The sequence below is a fragment of the Piliocolobus tephrosceles genome, chromosome 14 (assembly GCF_002776525.5).
Source record: "Piliocolobus tephrosceles isolate RC106 chromosome 14, ASM277652v3, whole genome shotgun sequence".
Classification (NCBI taxonomy): domain Eukaryota; kingdom Metazoa; phylum Chordata; class Mammalia; order Primates; family Cercopithecidae; genus Piliocolobus; species Piliocolobus tephrosceles.
This window is the reverse complement of record NC_045447.1, coordinates 26,869,337-26,887,241: the sequence shown is the minus strand read 5'-3', so window position 1 is coordinate 26,887,241 and position 17,905 is coordinate 26,869,337. Positions and strand designations below refer to the sequence as shown.

The following is a 17,905-nucleotide window of genomic DNA, read 5'->3' as shown; positions in this document are numbered from 1 at the left end:
GCAAAAGGGTGCCCCCTTTTGCTAAGAACTGCATCTTGAGGCTGTGCAGTATCACCGTCCCCCTCTCCCCTCCTCCATGGTTTCTCTTCTCTAGGCCTAGCAAGCAAGGGAGAAGGAGAGATGCCAGAAACCTCTGTCTTTCCTTCCCCATTCGTTTCTTACTGAGTCTTGGAGTTACGTTGTTTGTTAGGGCCGGGCGCGTGACTCACACCTGTAATCTCAGCACTTTGGGAGGCCAAGGTGGGCGAATCAACTGAGATCAGGAGTTTGAAACCACCCTGGCCAACATGGTGAAACCCTGTCTCTACTAAAAATACAAAAATTAGCTAGGCATGGTGGCGGGCCCCTTTAATCCCAGCTACTTGGGAGGCTGAGGCAGGAGAATCACTTGAACCTGAGAGGCAGAGGTTGCAGTGAGCCAAGATTGTGCCACTTCACTCCAGCCTAGGCAACAGAGTGAGAGCCCATCTCAAAAAAAAAAAAAAAAAAAGAAAGAAAGAATGTCAACTCAGGATTTAAAAGTAAAATCAAATAGACTCCATCTGTCAACTCAGCGTATTCAGAGTAGGCCAAATCTCAGTTTCTAACAGGGAGCAAAGAACATTTTTAGAAGATGCTTAGTAACAAAAAATTAACCAAGGGAAGAACAATCTTAATTACAGGATATTTTTACTGGAATGTAGACATTACTTTTGAATATATAGGACAATAAGAATTGTATCAAAGCAATGCTGCCTAACAGACACAGCAGGAAACTTATTGGCATGGCCAGGCTAGTATAGTTTCTCATTAGTATATCAACTAATTGTAGGAAAAGTACTGTTTCTAAAGTGCTTGAAACGTTTGCCTACATCATTGTTCTCTTTTTCAATGACCTCCTTCATAAAGTCAAACTCTAGCCCAAACTTAAGCCTATCTCAAAATGGATTCTGAATGAATTAATAGAGATGCTTAGATAGGAGGTTGCAGAGATTTTCTTGCAGTCAATGTCTGGAGGAGCTGACCCTCAAGCATCACTCAGAGGAAGTCCCAGCCAAGATTCACAGATCTGTAGCCTTTGGTCAATATCACACTGTACATCAGGAGTCTCAAGTTCATTGCACAGAACTGGTCCTGTAGCAGGGAAGACTCAGAATTCCTGAGTTGTCTCCTTTTGGGGGACTCAACAGGGACAGCCGCCATCTTGAATCCAGGAAGGGGGCCCAGCTGGGAATGGAGAAAGTTGCAGGCCCACATGCTCCCTGGACGGAAGTCAGACGGGGCCTCTGTGTGGGCACCTGAGAAGCTGCCAGAACACCTGCCCCAGCAGCAGTGCATCCTCCCCACTCAGTGTCCATCTGCCATCTAGACATGAAGGAGGAAAAGAAAAGAGACAAATATGAACACACTTTGGTTTTCCACTGTGCGTCTCTATGCACAGTTCACACGCACACCCATGGGAGGAGGCGAGGGGGAGCAGCACGGAAGCTCAGCCACCACTCTGTGTGTGGCTAGGGCAGCCATCACTGGTCCTGCTCTTTTCCTGGGAAAGCATCCCCCATGCTACCTGGAGGTACAGTGTTAGTCATGCCTTTCACCACTGAGTGTGCTCTGCTGAGCCAAGGACAATCTCCACCCACACTCCCTTTGACTCTCCTTATCCCCAGCTGTTCTTCATGACTCTGACCCATCCTCCCCTCCATTCCACTCATTTCTCAAAAATGACAGGCTCACATACCACACCGCTGAGAAGGAGAGGAATGTAAGAATGACCACAACAGCCATGGAGCCCAGTCCAACACCCGCCATCTGCAGCAGTGTGAGTGACGAATCTGTGGGACAAAACCACATGCTTAGCCCAGAGTGCAGGGCATCACCACCTCCCAGGAGGCACACACCCCACTGTGCTCAATCCATTTTAACCCAGAGTTTGGCCCCATTTCACAAAGAATCCCAAGAATGCCCAGCGTGCCTGTGTGTCCCCTGAGTTGGCCCTGTGGAGACGCAGCCTCAGGAAATTACAGTTACAGGGTATTTCTGCAAAGGAAGTGTAAAGCCAGACCATGTTAAAGTTACAAGGAAGAAAAAGCTGATCTTGTTGAGCATACAAATACTACGCAACATGTTACATTTTTTGTTGGTCCTTTCGCAAGTCAATTACATGTGATAGATTTTTATGGGCCGTTTTCTTTTGCATGGAGGGGCAAGTCATTATGATATTATTTGAATTTGGGTTCCAAAAGTGATAGCCCTGATGGTCTGATATAGCAAAGGAATATCCTTTGTTGAGTCACCTGTCATTTTCTCTATACCTCAACAAGGATCATACCTCCCTGCTCTGCTCAGCAGGTTTACTCAGAGGATAAAATAAGAAAATTGATGTGAAAGTACTTTGAAAGGCATACTTTCTATTTGGGGACCATCACATGCCAACTCCAGGGAGATCCCCAATTGTAAACTAAAAAACACTCCCAGTTGAGTTGCACATTATTTTTTGAGACAGAGTCTTGCTCTGTCACCCAGACTGGAGAGCAGTGGCATGATCTTGGCTCACTGCAACCTCCACCTCCCAGATTCAAGTGATTCTCCTGCCCCAGTCTCCCTAGTAGCTGGGACTACAAGGCGTACTCCACCACGCCTGGCTAGTTTTGTATTTTATTAGAGACACGGCTTCACCATGTTGGCCAGGCTGGTCTCGAACTCTTGACCTCAGGTGATCTGCCCGCCTTGGCCTCCCAAAGTGCTAGAATTATAGGCATGAGCCACCACGCCCAGCCAAGAAGCTAGATTATAAAATGGAAGGAGAAACAGTGATTAAGTGAAGAATTAGTAAAGAAAAAAATGTTAGGAGAGTGACTTGAATTACAAGATAGTGAAACAGTGCAGTATTAGAATAGGAATGAATACATTGGAACAAAATAACCTAGAACCAAATCCAAGTATATCAAATGCTTTCAAAGAATGAATACTGGAGTCAGATGTCCAAGTCTTTATTAACACCACCACTGCCTGTGTGACTTTGTGCAAGTTATTCATCCATTCTGTGCCTCAGTCCCCACACTGAGGGATGCTGTAATAATATGGGAATGATAGCAATACTACCCACCTCTAGGTAATGCGAGAAATCAGTGAGTTAGTACGGGTTGAAACAGTGCCTGGCACAGAATAAGCAATAAGCAAATGTTAGCTATTGTTAATTACTGTTGTTTTTGTTGTTTTGATACTGTTTTAGATCATTGGGGAAATGATAAATTATTCATAACCAGTGCTGAGAAAATTGGCTAACCATTTAGAATCAAATAATTTTGATCACTAGAGCTTATACCATATACCAAAATAAAATCCGGATGGATTACAGACTTAAATTGAAACCTAAAAGGATTAGGAAATGTTAGTGTATATTTACCTAATATTAAAGGGGGTAAGAGATTTCTAAGCCTATTTGTTAACACAGAAACCTTGAGAGAATGAGAGATTTAACCATTTTGAAAAGCTTGCACTTCTTATACCAAAAACTACCAGAAGCAAGATTAGAAGGCAAATGGCAAACTGGGTAAAATATCTAGAATAATGGGCAAGAAGTTAACATATAGAGAGTGTTACAGATTAATAAAGACATACCTCAATAGCAAAATGAACAAATTCTATGAAAAGGTAAATCACATGTGAAGCATGATTACAGATGATCAATAAAACTTTGATCAAGTGCTCTCTTACAAGTAATAAAAATGCAAATTAAGGCATTAAGATGCCATCTTTGTGCATCACTCAGAAACATTTTTTAAAATGCCATCTTGGTGGACTAATTAACTAGATTTGTTTTGTTTTGTTTTTAAGAGAAAATACAATTCTGGAGATGGACGGGGGAGCTGGTACTTTCCTGCACTGGTATTTCATCCAATCTACCCAGTATTCCTTCCAACATCCGTCATTAATTTTTTTCGGTATACATTTTCCTCTACACTTTTACCCTCTATATATTTTAATCACTGATTGATGAATATGTTGAACTGAAGATGACTGTGGACAGAGATCCATATCGTGCATATTCTTGGGTTTGATTTCATCTCATTAATAATTGTTAATGAGTTGATATCAACTGTGCATAGTGATTCAGCTTGTTTCTAAGCCCACATACAGCCCTCATGTTCCCACGTTGTCCACAAGGACATTATTGTTTGTTGAAGCCAAAATACATTATGCGTGCCATATTTCCCTGACCAATTACTGACTCTGTGCAAGAAGAAATGGAAAGCAATCTGACCTAATCTGCTCTTAAAGCTCCTGACTCCTGGGAACTGCTGTTTTTTCTACCAGGGATACACAAGCCATCACTTGAAGACCTTGCCTTGCCTTGACTTCAAGTTACCATCATCTACACTTCTGGGGGCTCTTCCTTTGTGCAAAATTCCTTATTCTTTGCTCATCTCTGGTCCTCTTACATCTCTCCATTTTCTTCAAGACTTATCAAAGATCATTTGCAATGGCTTATCCATCTCATGTGAGAATTGTATGAACCTGCCAGAATATGCTTCATCCGTGTTGGAAGACTTGAACCTATGTAGGGCAGTGAGCTCTTTTCTTTCTTCTAACCATCCCCTCACAAACCAAGAGGACAGAAGCTAAGGAGGAGTTAAGGAAGCTGACTTTCTCTTGACCATCCACCAGCAGGATCCACCTGGGTGCAACTCTTCCTTACTCTAGACACAGTATTGGAAAACAATCTTTATTTCTTCTGCATAGCACAATTTGGGTTTGGCTCCAGGAATGATTCTTGCTGGTAGACCAGTTCCTGGTTATATGTCTTTTTGTCTACTTTGCATATATACTCTGAAAATCTGAGTCAATCTAATCAAGAGTGCTCACAAGTGTTGCCACACAAGCTTCTTTAGAGATTTCCTCATTAATTCCTTACTAAGAAGATTTACAACTGGCAAATTTGAATTGTATTTTTTATAGCCTCACCATACTTTGGTTACCCTACCTTTCCGTGGTCTCATGCCAGAGAACCATGTTTATTTTTCTTCTGAATCACTTGTAGAATATATTTTTACAAACCCAAGTGAATGAATCATGTGTTATATGGCAGATCAGTTACTCAATCTTGGAGAAAGTAAACCCATTAGGACTAAACTTCACCATTCTCTTTATGGTGGCTCCCTCAAGAGAGCTAGCGTTCAGGAGGAGGGATGGGGCCTTTCCGGACTTATCTTTAACCCCCTCCCTGATAGAAATATCACATGCTGAAGAGGAAGTTAGAAAGGTCCTATTTCTACTCTCAGACTTTGTGACAGCTTGAGGCCTCCTCATGGGTGTGAACATTTTTTCATGAATATACAAGGGCATGTTCACTTCCTGAAAGCACCAATTCTGTTCTCCAAATGGTAAATAATAATAATAATAATAATAATAATAAGCACAGTGACTTCTATTTACCGTGTTAAATTTATCTTTGCTATTCTAGGTTCTTCTCACTTGAATTCCATTCAGAGCAAAAGATGGCAAAGGAAATCAAAGTGGAAAACTAATTTAGAGATCAATAATGCTTGATAAATTAGCAACACTGTTATATTCCATTTTTATTGCAGCTTAACAAATGACCATAAACTTAGGTAGCTTTAACCCATTTATTAGCTCAGAATTCTGTGGGCGGTAAGTTCAAGCACATCGTGGCTGGTTCTCTGCTCAGGGCCTGTATTAGTCCATTCTCACACTGCTATAAAGAGCTACCTGAGACTGGGTAATTTAAAAGAAAAGAGGTTTAATTGACTCACAGTTCCACAGGGTATACAGGAGGCAAGGCTAGGGAGGCCCCAAGAAATGTACAATCGTGGCAGAAGGTGAAGGGGAAGAAGGCACAGTCTTCACATGGCCAGAGCAGGAGAGAGAGAGTGAAGGGGGAAGTGTTACACACATTCAAACAACCAGATCTCATGAGAACTCTACCATGAGAAAAGCAAGGGGGTAATCCAGCCCCATGATTCAGTCATCTCCCACCAGGCCTCTCCTTCAATACATGGGGATTATAGTTCGACATGAGATTTGGGTGGGGACATAGAACCAAACCATATTAGGACCTTATGAGGCTAGAATCAAGGTCTCAGGTGGAGTGCACTTCCTTCTCAAGGCTCTGGAGAAGAGTCTGCTTCCAAGTTCATTCAGGTTATTGGCTAAATTCAGTTCCTTGTTGCTATGGTTTGAGTTTATGTCCTCTGAAACTCACTTGAAATTTAATCCTCAATGTGGTGGTGTCAGGAGGTGGGGCCTAGTGGGAGCTGTTTGGGTCATGGGATTGGAGCCCTCATGAATAGATTAATGCCCTCTCTCAGAGTGAGTGAGTTCTTGCTCTGGAGGGACTGTATTACCAGGGAGCTGGTTGTTATAAAATTGAGTCGGCCAGGCACGGTGGCTCATGCCTGTAATCCCAGAACTTTGGGAGGCTGAGGCAGGCAGATCACGAGGTCGGGAGATTGAGACCATCCTGGCTAACACGGTAAAACCCCGTCTCTACTAAAAATACAAAATATTAGCCGGACATGGTGGTGGGCGCCTGTAGTCCCAGCTACTCGGGAGGCTGAGGCAGGAGAATGGCGTGAACCTGGGAGGTGGAGCTTGCAGTGAGCTGAGATTGCGCCACTACACTCCAGCCCAGGCAACAGAGCAAGACTCCATCTCAATTTTTAAAAAAAATAGAGTCTTCGTAGACTCTTTCTTGCTTCCTGTGTCATCATGTGATCTCTTTGTATATACCTGCTGGCTTTTCCACTTCTCTGCCATTGTTCTGATGAGCATGCAGCCCTCACCAGAAGCAGGCCAGATGCAGCACTATGCTCTTGAACTTCCCAGCCTACAGACTCATGAGCTGAATAAACCTCTTTTCTTAATAAGTTACCCAGCCTCCAGTATTCTGTTATAGCAACACAAAACAGACTAAGACACTTGCAGTTGTAGGACTAGGGTCCCTGTTTTCTTACCAGCTGCAGCCAGGCCTTGCTGAGCTCCTTCTGTTAAGCTACACTCCTTGCCAAGTGGACCCCTCCATCTTCAAGCTGGCAGGAGAATTTCCCTATGTCAAATCCCTCTCATTCTTTGAAGCTCCAACTTCCCCTATCTCTGACCTCTAGATCCAGATTTAAAGGGCTCCTGTGATCAGGTCAGGCCTATCTGGATAATCTCCCTATTTGAGAGTTTAATTACATCTTCAAAATCCCTTCCCAGCAATACCTAGAACAGTCTTTGAATGAATAACTGAGAGAAGGTAGATGGATACCAAAGACCAGGAATTTGGGAACCATATTAGAATTCTTCCCATCACAACTATAAAGGTTTAAAATGATTGTGTGCATGTATATATGTACATATGTATACACACACACATATATGTACATATATAGCAAATACATATGTATACATAAACGCTAGGTTTATATCTTGATGTAAGTCTTCTCTGGCTTATTTGATAAGTATTGCACCTACTATGCTTCATTTCCCATAAAACTAACTGCTGGTTCCTCAGAAATCATTCAGCCCAATTCAATGCATTCTGATTGAACACCTAATGCATGCAAGGCTCTGTTCCTGCTCTTCAAATGCCCATCAAGGGTGTAAAATCTAGTAGTAGAAGACAAAACAAGTACACACCCATTGCTCTAAAATATAGCAGAATAGCTGAAGACGGGCAGATTCTGCCCTGTTGAAAAAATTTTAAAAGCTTCAGGGAGGAAAGGGCATTTGATTTTAATCTTGAAGAACAGGTGGGATAAGCAGAGATTCCCAGGTAGGTGATTGGGAAATCCAGATGGAAGTCATCAAGTAATTATATGAGCAAGGATATTAAGAGGAGAACGTGTGGGCGATAGCCAGAAAACAGCTGGAACATTGGTTTGAATGGAGAAGAATAAAAGATGCAATTAGAAGGGTATGTGTGTGTCAAACAGAGGACTTGGAAGCCAAACTGGAAAATAATGGAGGACCATGGAAGCAGAGGAAACAAAATTAGTTCTGCAGTTTAGAAACGAGTCAGCTGGTGGTGTGTAGGCTGGAATGAAGAGGGAAATTCTGAACTCTTGTGATGGGAGATGAGGAAGGAGGATTTGCCCATCATCCCACTACAGGTAGGAAGGCCTATGCTCAGGGAGTGAACACAGAAATGAAAATCAGAGAGGCATGCCCAAGGTGCCAAATGTGGGCTGAAAGAGAAAAGGGAGTAGTCACGAATAACTCACAGGTTTCGTGCTTACGACTGGAGAATGTTCCCTGATTACAGCTTATTATCACCTCACATATATCAAACGACCTTGCTTTGTGACTCAAGAAATCACAGACTCATAGTACGCTGTGGCTGGAAAGGATCTCAGAGATCCCAGATAGAGGACGATTGAGAACTGGCCAAGTTAAATATCATTTCAAAGACACTTGGGGGATTAGTAGCAGGAGCTCAGGCAAATAAGCCCAGCCCTCTGCATCTTCCATCAGACCAACTGCTGGTTTCCTGGTAATCTTTACAAAGCTCTTCTGGGGGCAATATGCAAAAGGTAAATAGCATAATTTGTCACTGGGCAAAGGCCAGAACGGGGGTGAGGCTTGGCACAAGTGAACTGACACCATTTCAGGACTAATTTAGATCTCAGTTCTCTGCAAATTACTTTCTGAAATGGCAGTCTCCAAACTTTTTTGAAAAAGTAGATTGCCCAAGATGGGTGCAAAACACAGGTAAATGTTATACATAGCTAAATATGTGCTAGAACTGCCTTCAGAATTTCCACAGAACAGTGTTTTTCCTATTATCTTCCAGAGATTTCTGGTGGTTTAATTTCAAAGGCTCAAACTCTCCTTCAATATTGGTTCTTAAGCTGAGGGGAGACCAGGGCACTGCCAAAGCCACTTAGATATTTTCAAAGCAAAATTCTCCCTGTTAATTTAATCATAGCAGAATGACTGCAGCCAGCTCTTTGGTGATTTCTTCTACCCAGTTTGAATGTTTTCCAATCACAGCAAACAGCTGCTGAATAGAGTGGACTCTGGAAGCTATTATTTCTGTGTCTGGAAGCTTTGTCATCCTAATTATTCTGATAAAACCATCTCTTTTCCTTGTGAGAATGCCATGCCCAATCCTAGAGCTTCAGGGCATGGACTGGCAAAAAAAGACACTTATGACTGTTGGAATGTGTGGCTGTTTCTTGTGGCCTTCATTAAAGTCCTACAAGTAAAGGGAGCTTGGCCCATCTGCACACAGAAACAGGACAGTACCCATCTTTGCCAAGAGAGGCCCTCACTGCCTGGTCATCAGCAATCCAAGATGGCTGACAGTCAGGTAACTTGCCTTGCACCCTGCTGAAAACTCTACCCTTGTTGCAGTTGGTTTCAGCAGAGGTTAAAAGATGAAAATAAGATCAGGAGAGAAGCAGACAAATGGAGGAAGCCTAATTCCCCAGGCCCCTCCCAAATATTTCCTGCACAGTATTCTCTACTGCCAGGATAAAAAATTCCCCATTAGAAAGTGCTGTCCACTGGAATCCTTAGGGAAGTAAGTTTATACCGGCATTTCCTCACCATGCCAGTTGGTTGTTTTATGCTGCTTTGAGGCAGGGGAGAGGAGGCAAAGGGTTAAAATTATACTGTGGGCTAAGGGCAGAATTTCATAGCCTGTTGCTAGGACCCACAAACCACAGGGAAAAGGTCCAGATTCCAAGGTCATAAACTCAACAAGATTTCTGCTATTAGCTACAAACTAATGGAATTCCTGGGAATCAAATCCACTGGCTGGCTGCCTGTTGGTTTTAAAGAAATGTACTGTACTGCCAGGGAAATCCCAAGCCTGGAAAACAAAGACCAGTGATTGCTCAAACCCTAAGGCAATTTCCCCGCCTGGATAACTCTTCCAAGACAAAGAAGGTTTAAGCTGTACAGCACTCAGTAGAGATGTTCCCACTGCGTCTCTAAGGAAAGGCTTTGGAGGAAATGGACAAGAGTTCCCATCAGGCAGACCCAAACTGACCACCCAAGTGACCCATTCTGCTGCCAGGGCAGGGGATGCTTGCTTGTCCTGTCCAGCAAGAGGTGATCATTGCTACAGGGCCCCCGTCCACTGTACATTGCTTTATCTTTTCCTTCTTTCTAAATGAGAGTATTTATTGTGCTATTCAGTTTTCTCTCTCATATTATGTACTATGGTTTGAGATTGGTTAAATTTGCCATTTAGTCATAGATTACTTAATAGAGCACAAGAAACACATCTGGACTTGATAAAGAGGAAGATGCTATCCCCAGGATTCCTGGTCTTGAAGCTGGATGCAGTAACAGACCCAGCTTTGAGTTGTCTTCCACTAGGGTTCCATGTGGGATCATACATAGGATACTTCCATTTTGTTAAGGGAAGATGTTTTTCTTATTTTGTTGTTGTTGTTGTTGTTGAGATGGAGTTTTGCTCTTGGTGCCCAGGCTGGAGTGCAATGGCGCCATCTCAGCTCACCGCAACCTTTGCCTCCCGGGTTCAAGCGATTCTCCTGCCTCAGCCTCCCGAGCAGCTGAGATTACAGGCATGTGCCACCACGCCTAGCTGATTTTGTATTTTTAGTAGAGACAGGGTTTCTCCATGTTGGTCAGGCTGGTCTCGAACTCCCGACCTCAGGTGATTCACCTGCCTCGGCCTCCCAAAGTGCTGGGATTACAGTTTTTCTTAATATTATATGTGTATGTGCACAAGCTACACAGCCGAATGGTAGTGGACTGTTGTAGCTCTTGTATTGGCTTTTCGGCATCTTTTCCTATGCCCCATTTCTTGACAGGGATTTTGTCTCCCTTTCAGTGCAAACCTAGTGACCTATTGTTCACACTGCTCTGCCTCCAACCAGCCACGAGTAGACATAAAACCCAACGGAGGCCAATCATCCTAGCCCATCTCCTATTAACAGTGATTCATCCAACAATCACTTAAACTAGGAGGAAAGAATCTTTCCCTGAATTGAAAAGCTATGTTTTCCCAGTGAAATTGGTAAGCTGGGGGAGCTTGCCATCCCTCCCTCTCACATGTCCTATAGCAGAAGAAAATGAAGCTAAGTCACGCTTAGAAACAGAGAACTGAAACAAGAGAGAGATAGAAAGAGAAGTCCTACTCACGGCGTTGCGTCCCCAGTCCCAGTTCCTGGAGCCTTGGTGGGGTAGCTCTTTGTCTAATTCTATAAGCTCCCATTCACCCTCCTCCCATTTTTTTCAGCTATGAAGCTTTTTGCTTAAAGTAGTATGAATTGGGTTCTGGTCACCAGTGACAATTTTATAAACAGATCTCATCAATATGAACTTGATGCTGCAAAAAAGAAATAAGAACAGCATTCATAGGCAGAAAATAATTTTACCTTTCACCTGAGCCCAAACTGCACAGGAGTGTCTTCTCACCTATAAAGGAAAACATAGCAATGCATTTAACTAGGTGGCACACAGTGTTAGTTTAAATAACATAGTTTGGAGGCTGAAGCCCTCTGAGTTTCAGCTTTTTCAATCTCTTAATTTGAACTAGACATTTAAAGTCCAATCTAGCTCTAATATCTTGTGATATCACTAAGTGTTCAAGGGACCGGCGTGGGTTGCATGGACATAAGTGACCCTACAGATCACTTCTATAGGTTTCCAATAGGTCTCAGAAAGTACACACGACAGGCCAACAACAGGAGTGACAAAAAGGATCATTCCCCTGGCCAGCTCTCAGCAACTGGCATGGACTGCCGGGAGAACTATGCTGAAAAGGACTCTGAGGTCACATGTTCAGAAGGTTCAGCAAGAAGTAGTGATGCATGTTACAGGCAAAGCTATGAGAAGTCCCAGTATTCAATACTTCACCTATCTAGATGTCACTTGGCAACATCAGTTACCCAAAATGTGTCCATGAACCAGGAAGAAAGCAACAGGAACATATATGAAAGCTCATCCATAATAGAAGAAACCTATAGATTCAGTGGAATGAACACCTCTTCCCCCTGTCATTATGATATGCTTATTTACCTGTTACAAATGCTGGGGACTTGCTCTGTATAAGACTTGAAAGTATTCCCCAGAGGAAGCTGAATTGTGAGGGTTAGAGAAGGATCCTTCCAATATCTTTAGGAGATTCTCTTTCAAATGACAGCCTTGGGCATTCTGGTTTGGATTTTATTATCATTATTATTATTATTATTTTAAGCTTAAAAATTCTGAGAAAAGCTGCTGGGCGCAGTGGCTCACACCTGTAATCCCAGCACTTTGGGAGGCTGAGATGGGCAGATCACCTGAGGTCAGGAGTTCAAGACCAGCCTGGCCAACATGGTAAAATTCCATTCCTACTAAAAATACAAAAATTAGCTAGGTGTGGTGGTGAGCACCTGTACTCCCAGCTACTTGGGAGGCTGAGGCAAGGAGAATCACTTGAACCCAGGAGGCAGAGGTATAGTGAGCCGAGACCACACCATTGCACTCCAGCCTGGGCAACAGAGTGAGACTTCGTCTCAAAAAAAAAAAAAAAAAAAAAAATTCTGAGAAAAGCTCAAAATAGCCATAAATGCAGATATTAGAAATGGAAGGTAATGTGCAAGAATAACCAGTGAAGGACATATTTCAAGACACTTGAGAATGGAAGGCACTTTAAATAGCAAGGCAATTTGGGGGAATGGAGTATATCAAAGGAGAGAAACTGGCAGAGGCCAGGTGAAGAAGGGAGCTTATTAAACTGAAATGCTTTGATCATACTTACATTTTATAAAACTCATGCTGGCAGTGGTATGGACCAAGGAGATGAGTAGAATAAGAGACAGAAAGATATGGTAGAAAAGTGATGTTCAGGCAAGAGATGACAAAGTCTGAGCAGTGTAGATGGAGAGGAAAGAATGATTTTAAACAGAATTAAGGTAGTAGAATTAACATGATTTGCTGATGATCTGGATAAGAAGGTAGGAAAGAAGGAAGAGACAAGAACTATTCACAGGTTTCTGTCTTAGCAACGGGAGGCATGGCGATGCTATTTACTGGGACAGATGCACAAAGGGAAAAACAAAATGGGGGCATTGGAAGACTCACACCCCCAATTCCAAAATTTACTACAAAGCTACAGTAAACAAAACAGTGTGGTAGTAACATAAAGATAGACATATAGTCCAATGGAACAGCATAGAGAACCTAGAAATAAACCCTTGCATTATGTCAAATGATTGTTAACAAGAGTGCCAAGACCATTCAATGGGGAAAAGACAGTCTTTTCAGGCTAGCCACACTGGCTCACACCTGTAATCCCAGTACTTTGGGAGGCTGAGGTAGGAGAAGCGATTAAGCCCAGGACTTTGAGACCAGCCTGGGCAACATAGGGAGACCCCATCTCTACAAGAAATTGTTAAATATTAGCCAGGCATGGTGCTGCACAACTGTAGTCCCAGCTACTTGGGAGGCTTAGGCAGGAGGATCACCTGAGCCCAGGAGGTCAAGGCTGCAGTGAGCCATGATTGCACCACTGCACTCCAAGTGTCTCACTTTGTCACCGTCTCAAAAAAAAAAAGTTTTTTCAACAAATGGTACTAGGAAAACTGGATATCTACATATAAAAGAATGAATTTGGACCCTTACCTAACACCATATAAAACATAAACTCAAAATGGATCAAAAACCTAAATATAAGACCTCAAATTATAAAACTCTTAGAAGACAACATAGAGGAAAAGCTTCCTGAAACCAGATTTCTCAATGACTTCTTGGATATGATAAGAAATAAGCAACAAAAGAAAAAATAGACAGACTGAACATCATCAAAATTTCAAACTTTTATGCATCTAAGGGCACTATTGATAGTAAAAGTGCAACCCACGGAATGGACGAAAATATTTGCAAATCACGTATTTCACAAGAGATTACAGTAATATCCAGAATGTATGGAGAACTCTTAAAATTTAAATCACGTATTTCACAAGAGATTACAGTAATATCCAGAATGTATGGAGAACTCTTAAAATTTAACAAAAACAAAAACAAGCCAGTTCAAAAATGAGCAAAGGACTTAAATAGACATTTCTCTAAAGAAGATACACAAATGGCTGATTAGCCCATGAAAAGGTGGTCAACACCACTAGTCATTAGGGAAATGCAAACCAAAACCACAAGAAGATGCCATCTCATGCTGGGAGGCTCATGCCTATAATCCCAGCACTTTGGGAAGCCATGGCAGGTGGATCGCTTGAACCCAGGAGTTCAAGACCAGCTTGAGAAACATGGCAAAATCCTGCCTCTACAAAAAATAGAAAAATTAGTCAGGCGTGATAGCATGAACCTGTAGTCCCAGCTACTCAGATGGCTGAGGTGAGAGGATCACCTGACACCAGGGAGGTCAAGGTTACAGTGACCTGTGATTGGGCCACTGCACTTCAGTCTGGTAAACAAAGTGAGACCCCATCCCCCACTTTCAAAACAAAAGATGTCACCTCACACCCTATCTTATAATAGGATGCCTATTATAAGAAAATAAAACAGAAAACAGTAAGTGTTAGCAGGGACATGGACAAATTGGAACCCCTACGCACTGCTAGTGGGAATGGAAAATGGTATAGCACTATGGAAAACAGTACGGTAGTTCCTCAAAAAATTAAACATAGAATTATCATTTGATCAAGCAATTCCACTTCCAGGTATATACACAAAAGAACTGGAAGCAGGGACTCAAACAGATATTGCATACCAATGTTCATAGCAGCATTATTCATAATAGCCAAAAGGTGGAAAATATCCCATTATCCATCCACGAATAAGTGAATAAACAAACGTGGTACACTCATATAATGGAATATTATTCAGTCTTAAAAAGGAAGGAAATTCTGACACATGCCACAACATGGGTGAACCTAGAGGACTTTAGGCTAAATGAAATAAGCCAGTCACAAAAAGAAAATATTGAATGAGCCTACTTATATGAGGTACCTAGAATAGTCAAATTCATAAAGACGAAAAGCAAGGCCTGGTGTGGTGGCTCATGCCTGTAATCTCAACACTTTGGGAGGTGAAGGTGGGAGGGTCACTTGAGCCTAGGAATTTGGGCAACATGGAGAGACTCCATCTCTACAAGAAATAAAAATTGAAAATTAGCCAGGCATGATGGTGTGCACCTGTGGTCCAAGTTAACTCAGACGGCGGAAGCACCAGTATGGTTTGAGCCCAGGAGGTTGAGGCTGCAGTGAGCTATGATTGCGCCACTGCACTCCAGCCTGGGCAACAGAGCAAGACTCTGCCTCAAAAAACAAACAAAAAAAAAGACGGAAAGTAGAATGTTGGTTGCCAAGGGTTGTGGGAAGGAAGGAATGGGGAGTCATTTAATGGGTATAAAGTTTGTTTTGCAAGATAAAAAGAGTTTTGGACATTGGTTGCACAACAATGTAGATGAATTTAATGCCATCAAATGACACTTTAAAATGGTTAAGACAGTAAATTTTATATTGTATGTATTTTACCACAATTAGAAATTAAAATTAAATCACTACTGATTTTATTGTAATTATCACACAAATATAGTTGAAACCCATGGGAAAGTCATCACAATTCAAACATGTAGATCCAAATATAAGTTTTTTCAAAGCCCTTTCATCTCCTTTAATATCCTAAAGAATAAGCACATATTCTTTTTTTCAGCTACATGAAAAAGAGTATCAATGACATCACAGGAAAGTTTACTATAAACCAGAATTCTTTGCGTGTGTGTGTGAGACAGGGTCTCACTCTGTTGCCCAGGCTGGAGTGCAGTGGCATGATCTCGGCTCACTGCAACCTCTGTCTCCCAGGCTCAAGAAATCCTCCTGCCTCAGCCTCCCAAGTAGCTGGGACTATGGGCACATACCACCATGCCTGGCTAATAAACCAGATTTCTTGTCCTAACCTCCAACTTCATTCCCTCTGTTATGAATTAAATGTCTATGCCCCTGCTCACCACCCACCTCCTGCCCTGAATTCACATGTTGAAGCCCTAACCTACAATGTGATGGTATTTGGAGGCAGGATCTTTGGGAAAGAAATAGATCCAGAAGAGGTTATAAGCATGGAGCCCTCATGACGGGATAAGTGTCCTAATAAATAGAGGAAGAGCAATCAGAGCTTTTCCCAACCCACTCAATCCCCACCATGTGAGGACACTGTAAGAAGGCGGCTGTCCACAAACCAGGAAGAGAGTCCTCACTGGGGAACTGAATCAGCTGGCACGTTGATCTTGGGCTTCCCAGCACAGACTGTGAGAAATAAATGTCTGTTACCTAAGCTACCCAGTCTACCATATTTCACTATAGCAGCCCAAGCTGACTAATATACCCTCCCCAACCAAAGTCTTAATCTAGGACAATAGCTCTCTGAACCATCTCTAAATTTCACTCATGTTGTATTGTCAGTGTTTTGTCTATGGCTAAAAACTCCAAGTCAGCAACCCCAAGTAATTTTCTAATGAAAAGGCCTTGTCTAAGTTGTAAACACCTTTTTAGTAAGTTCAGGGCAATATATTTCTGGGCTTTAACTTTCCTTTCTTTATTCCTACATTATTGTCACAAAGCACTGCTAGACATCTTTGATACTTGAACAGTCTTACAAGTAACTATTGGTTTTATAGCAAACATGTTCATGACACATACATTTGCATCCCACACAGAATTTAACAGAGTGTCTCAGTTTTAATATGTGATGAACCTTACACTCAAAATGACAACATAATTTTATCTCAAATTCATCAGTCAAGAGATGTTTGTATTACTATTAATATAATCCTTCTAGTTTTCATTACCAACCCATATGAATTTACAACAAGCTTAGGGTTCTCCTAGGTCAACCATCACAATGAAGAACCATCACCTGGTTCTTCCAGGTCTTCCATCCCTGAGTGATGAATACAGCAACATGATGTTTCCTAATTACCTAATGAATATTGAGTTCCATGTCTCAGGAAAGAGCCACTGCTGGAAGAGCACCACCTTTCTAAGCACTGCGGAAGGGAAAGTGGTACCTATGCCACAGTCGCAGAAGGGATGTAAGCAAAAAACAGGCCAGTGCTGTGCCTAATCTTCTGCTTCCCAGGAGAATGAGAGAGGCAGCAGCCTGGCAGGGGCACAAGGAAGTTAAGAGAGATCTAGATATTTCTTTCCAATTTAGACTCCAGTAGTGCAATAGAATGAGGGCATCTGTAAAGCTTAAGGTAAAAACAAAAACCAGGTCAGTCTAAATGCTGATTCAGCAAGGTCCCCCAGGAGGTTCAGAATCCCTATCATCTGTAAGGGTTTCACCTGTCCATCCTTCATAAAGGCAAAGTATTCACACACATTTTATGATTGTTACATGCAGTGTCCCTCTCAAGTACTGGGAAAACAAGTGTTCAAACATTTGAATTTCATGCAAAGAAGAAAATACAGAGTTCAGACGAGTTTGGAAAGAAAGATACCTTATTCCATTCACTTGTGATTCGTAATATAATGCAGTAATCATTCCCTCTTTTCAAAGGTGCATTATAATATTCCCCATAGTACAGCCTGTCTCCTATAAGTATCTCCATGGCATCATCTGGAACATCTTTGGCCAGTAGTTCTGCAGCCACGTATCCATCAGCATCAGAGGTGTTGCTAAAGAAGGAGGCAGCAGCTTCAGAATCACAAGAAAATGTGCTTTGGAAGGCCAAGGGAAGCACTAACACCTGATATGAACTGAAAGAAAAAAATGGAAGTGTCCATCAGACCCTTGCATGGGGAATTCATTCATTCATTCATATTTATTGAATACCCGCTATGAGATAAGACTTTTTTTTTTTTTTTTTTTTTTTGAGACGGAGTCTTGCTCTGTCACTAGGCTGGAGTACACTGGTGCAATCTCAGCTCACTGCAACCTCCACCTCCTGGGTTTGAGTGATTCTCCTGCCTCAGCCTCCCAAGTAGCTGGCACTACAGGCGCGTGCCACCAC

At 42.3% G+C, this 17,905-nt stretch overlaps 1 protein-coding gene across 6 annotated transcripts in view; it reads right to left on the bottom strand.

Annotated features, from left to right (window-relative positions):
• Positions 1-652: 652 nt before the first annotated feature.
• The window catches only part of SUSD1 (sushi domain containing 1), a 136,038-nt gene continuing 118,785 nt past the window's right edge, over positions 653-17,905 (bottom strand). For 3 of the 6 annotated variants that reach the window (XM_023201842.3, XM_023201856.2, XM_023201852.2), the window contains 3 exons: positions 17,393-17,651; positions 1,718-1,811; positions 653-1,344 (listed from right to left, as the gene is read on the bottom strand). In XM_023201842.3, coding sequence (XP_023057610.2) covers positions 1,253-1,344; positions 1,718-1,811; positions 17,393-17,651 — 445 coding nt within the window. In that variant the 3' untranslated portion in view covers positions 653-1,252. Of the gene's footprint in view, positions 1,345-1,717; positions 1,812-1,951; positions 2,017-11,333; positions 11,374-17,392; positions 17,652-17,905 lie in introns of all 6 variants that reach the window. The other 3 variants (XM_023201859.3, XM_023201845.3, XM_023201849.3) reach the window with 3 other exon arrangements.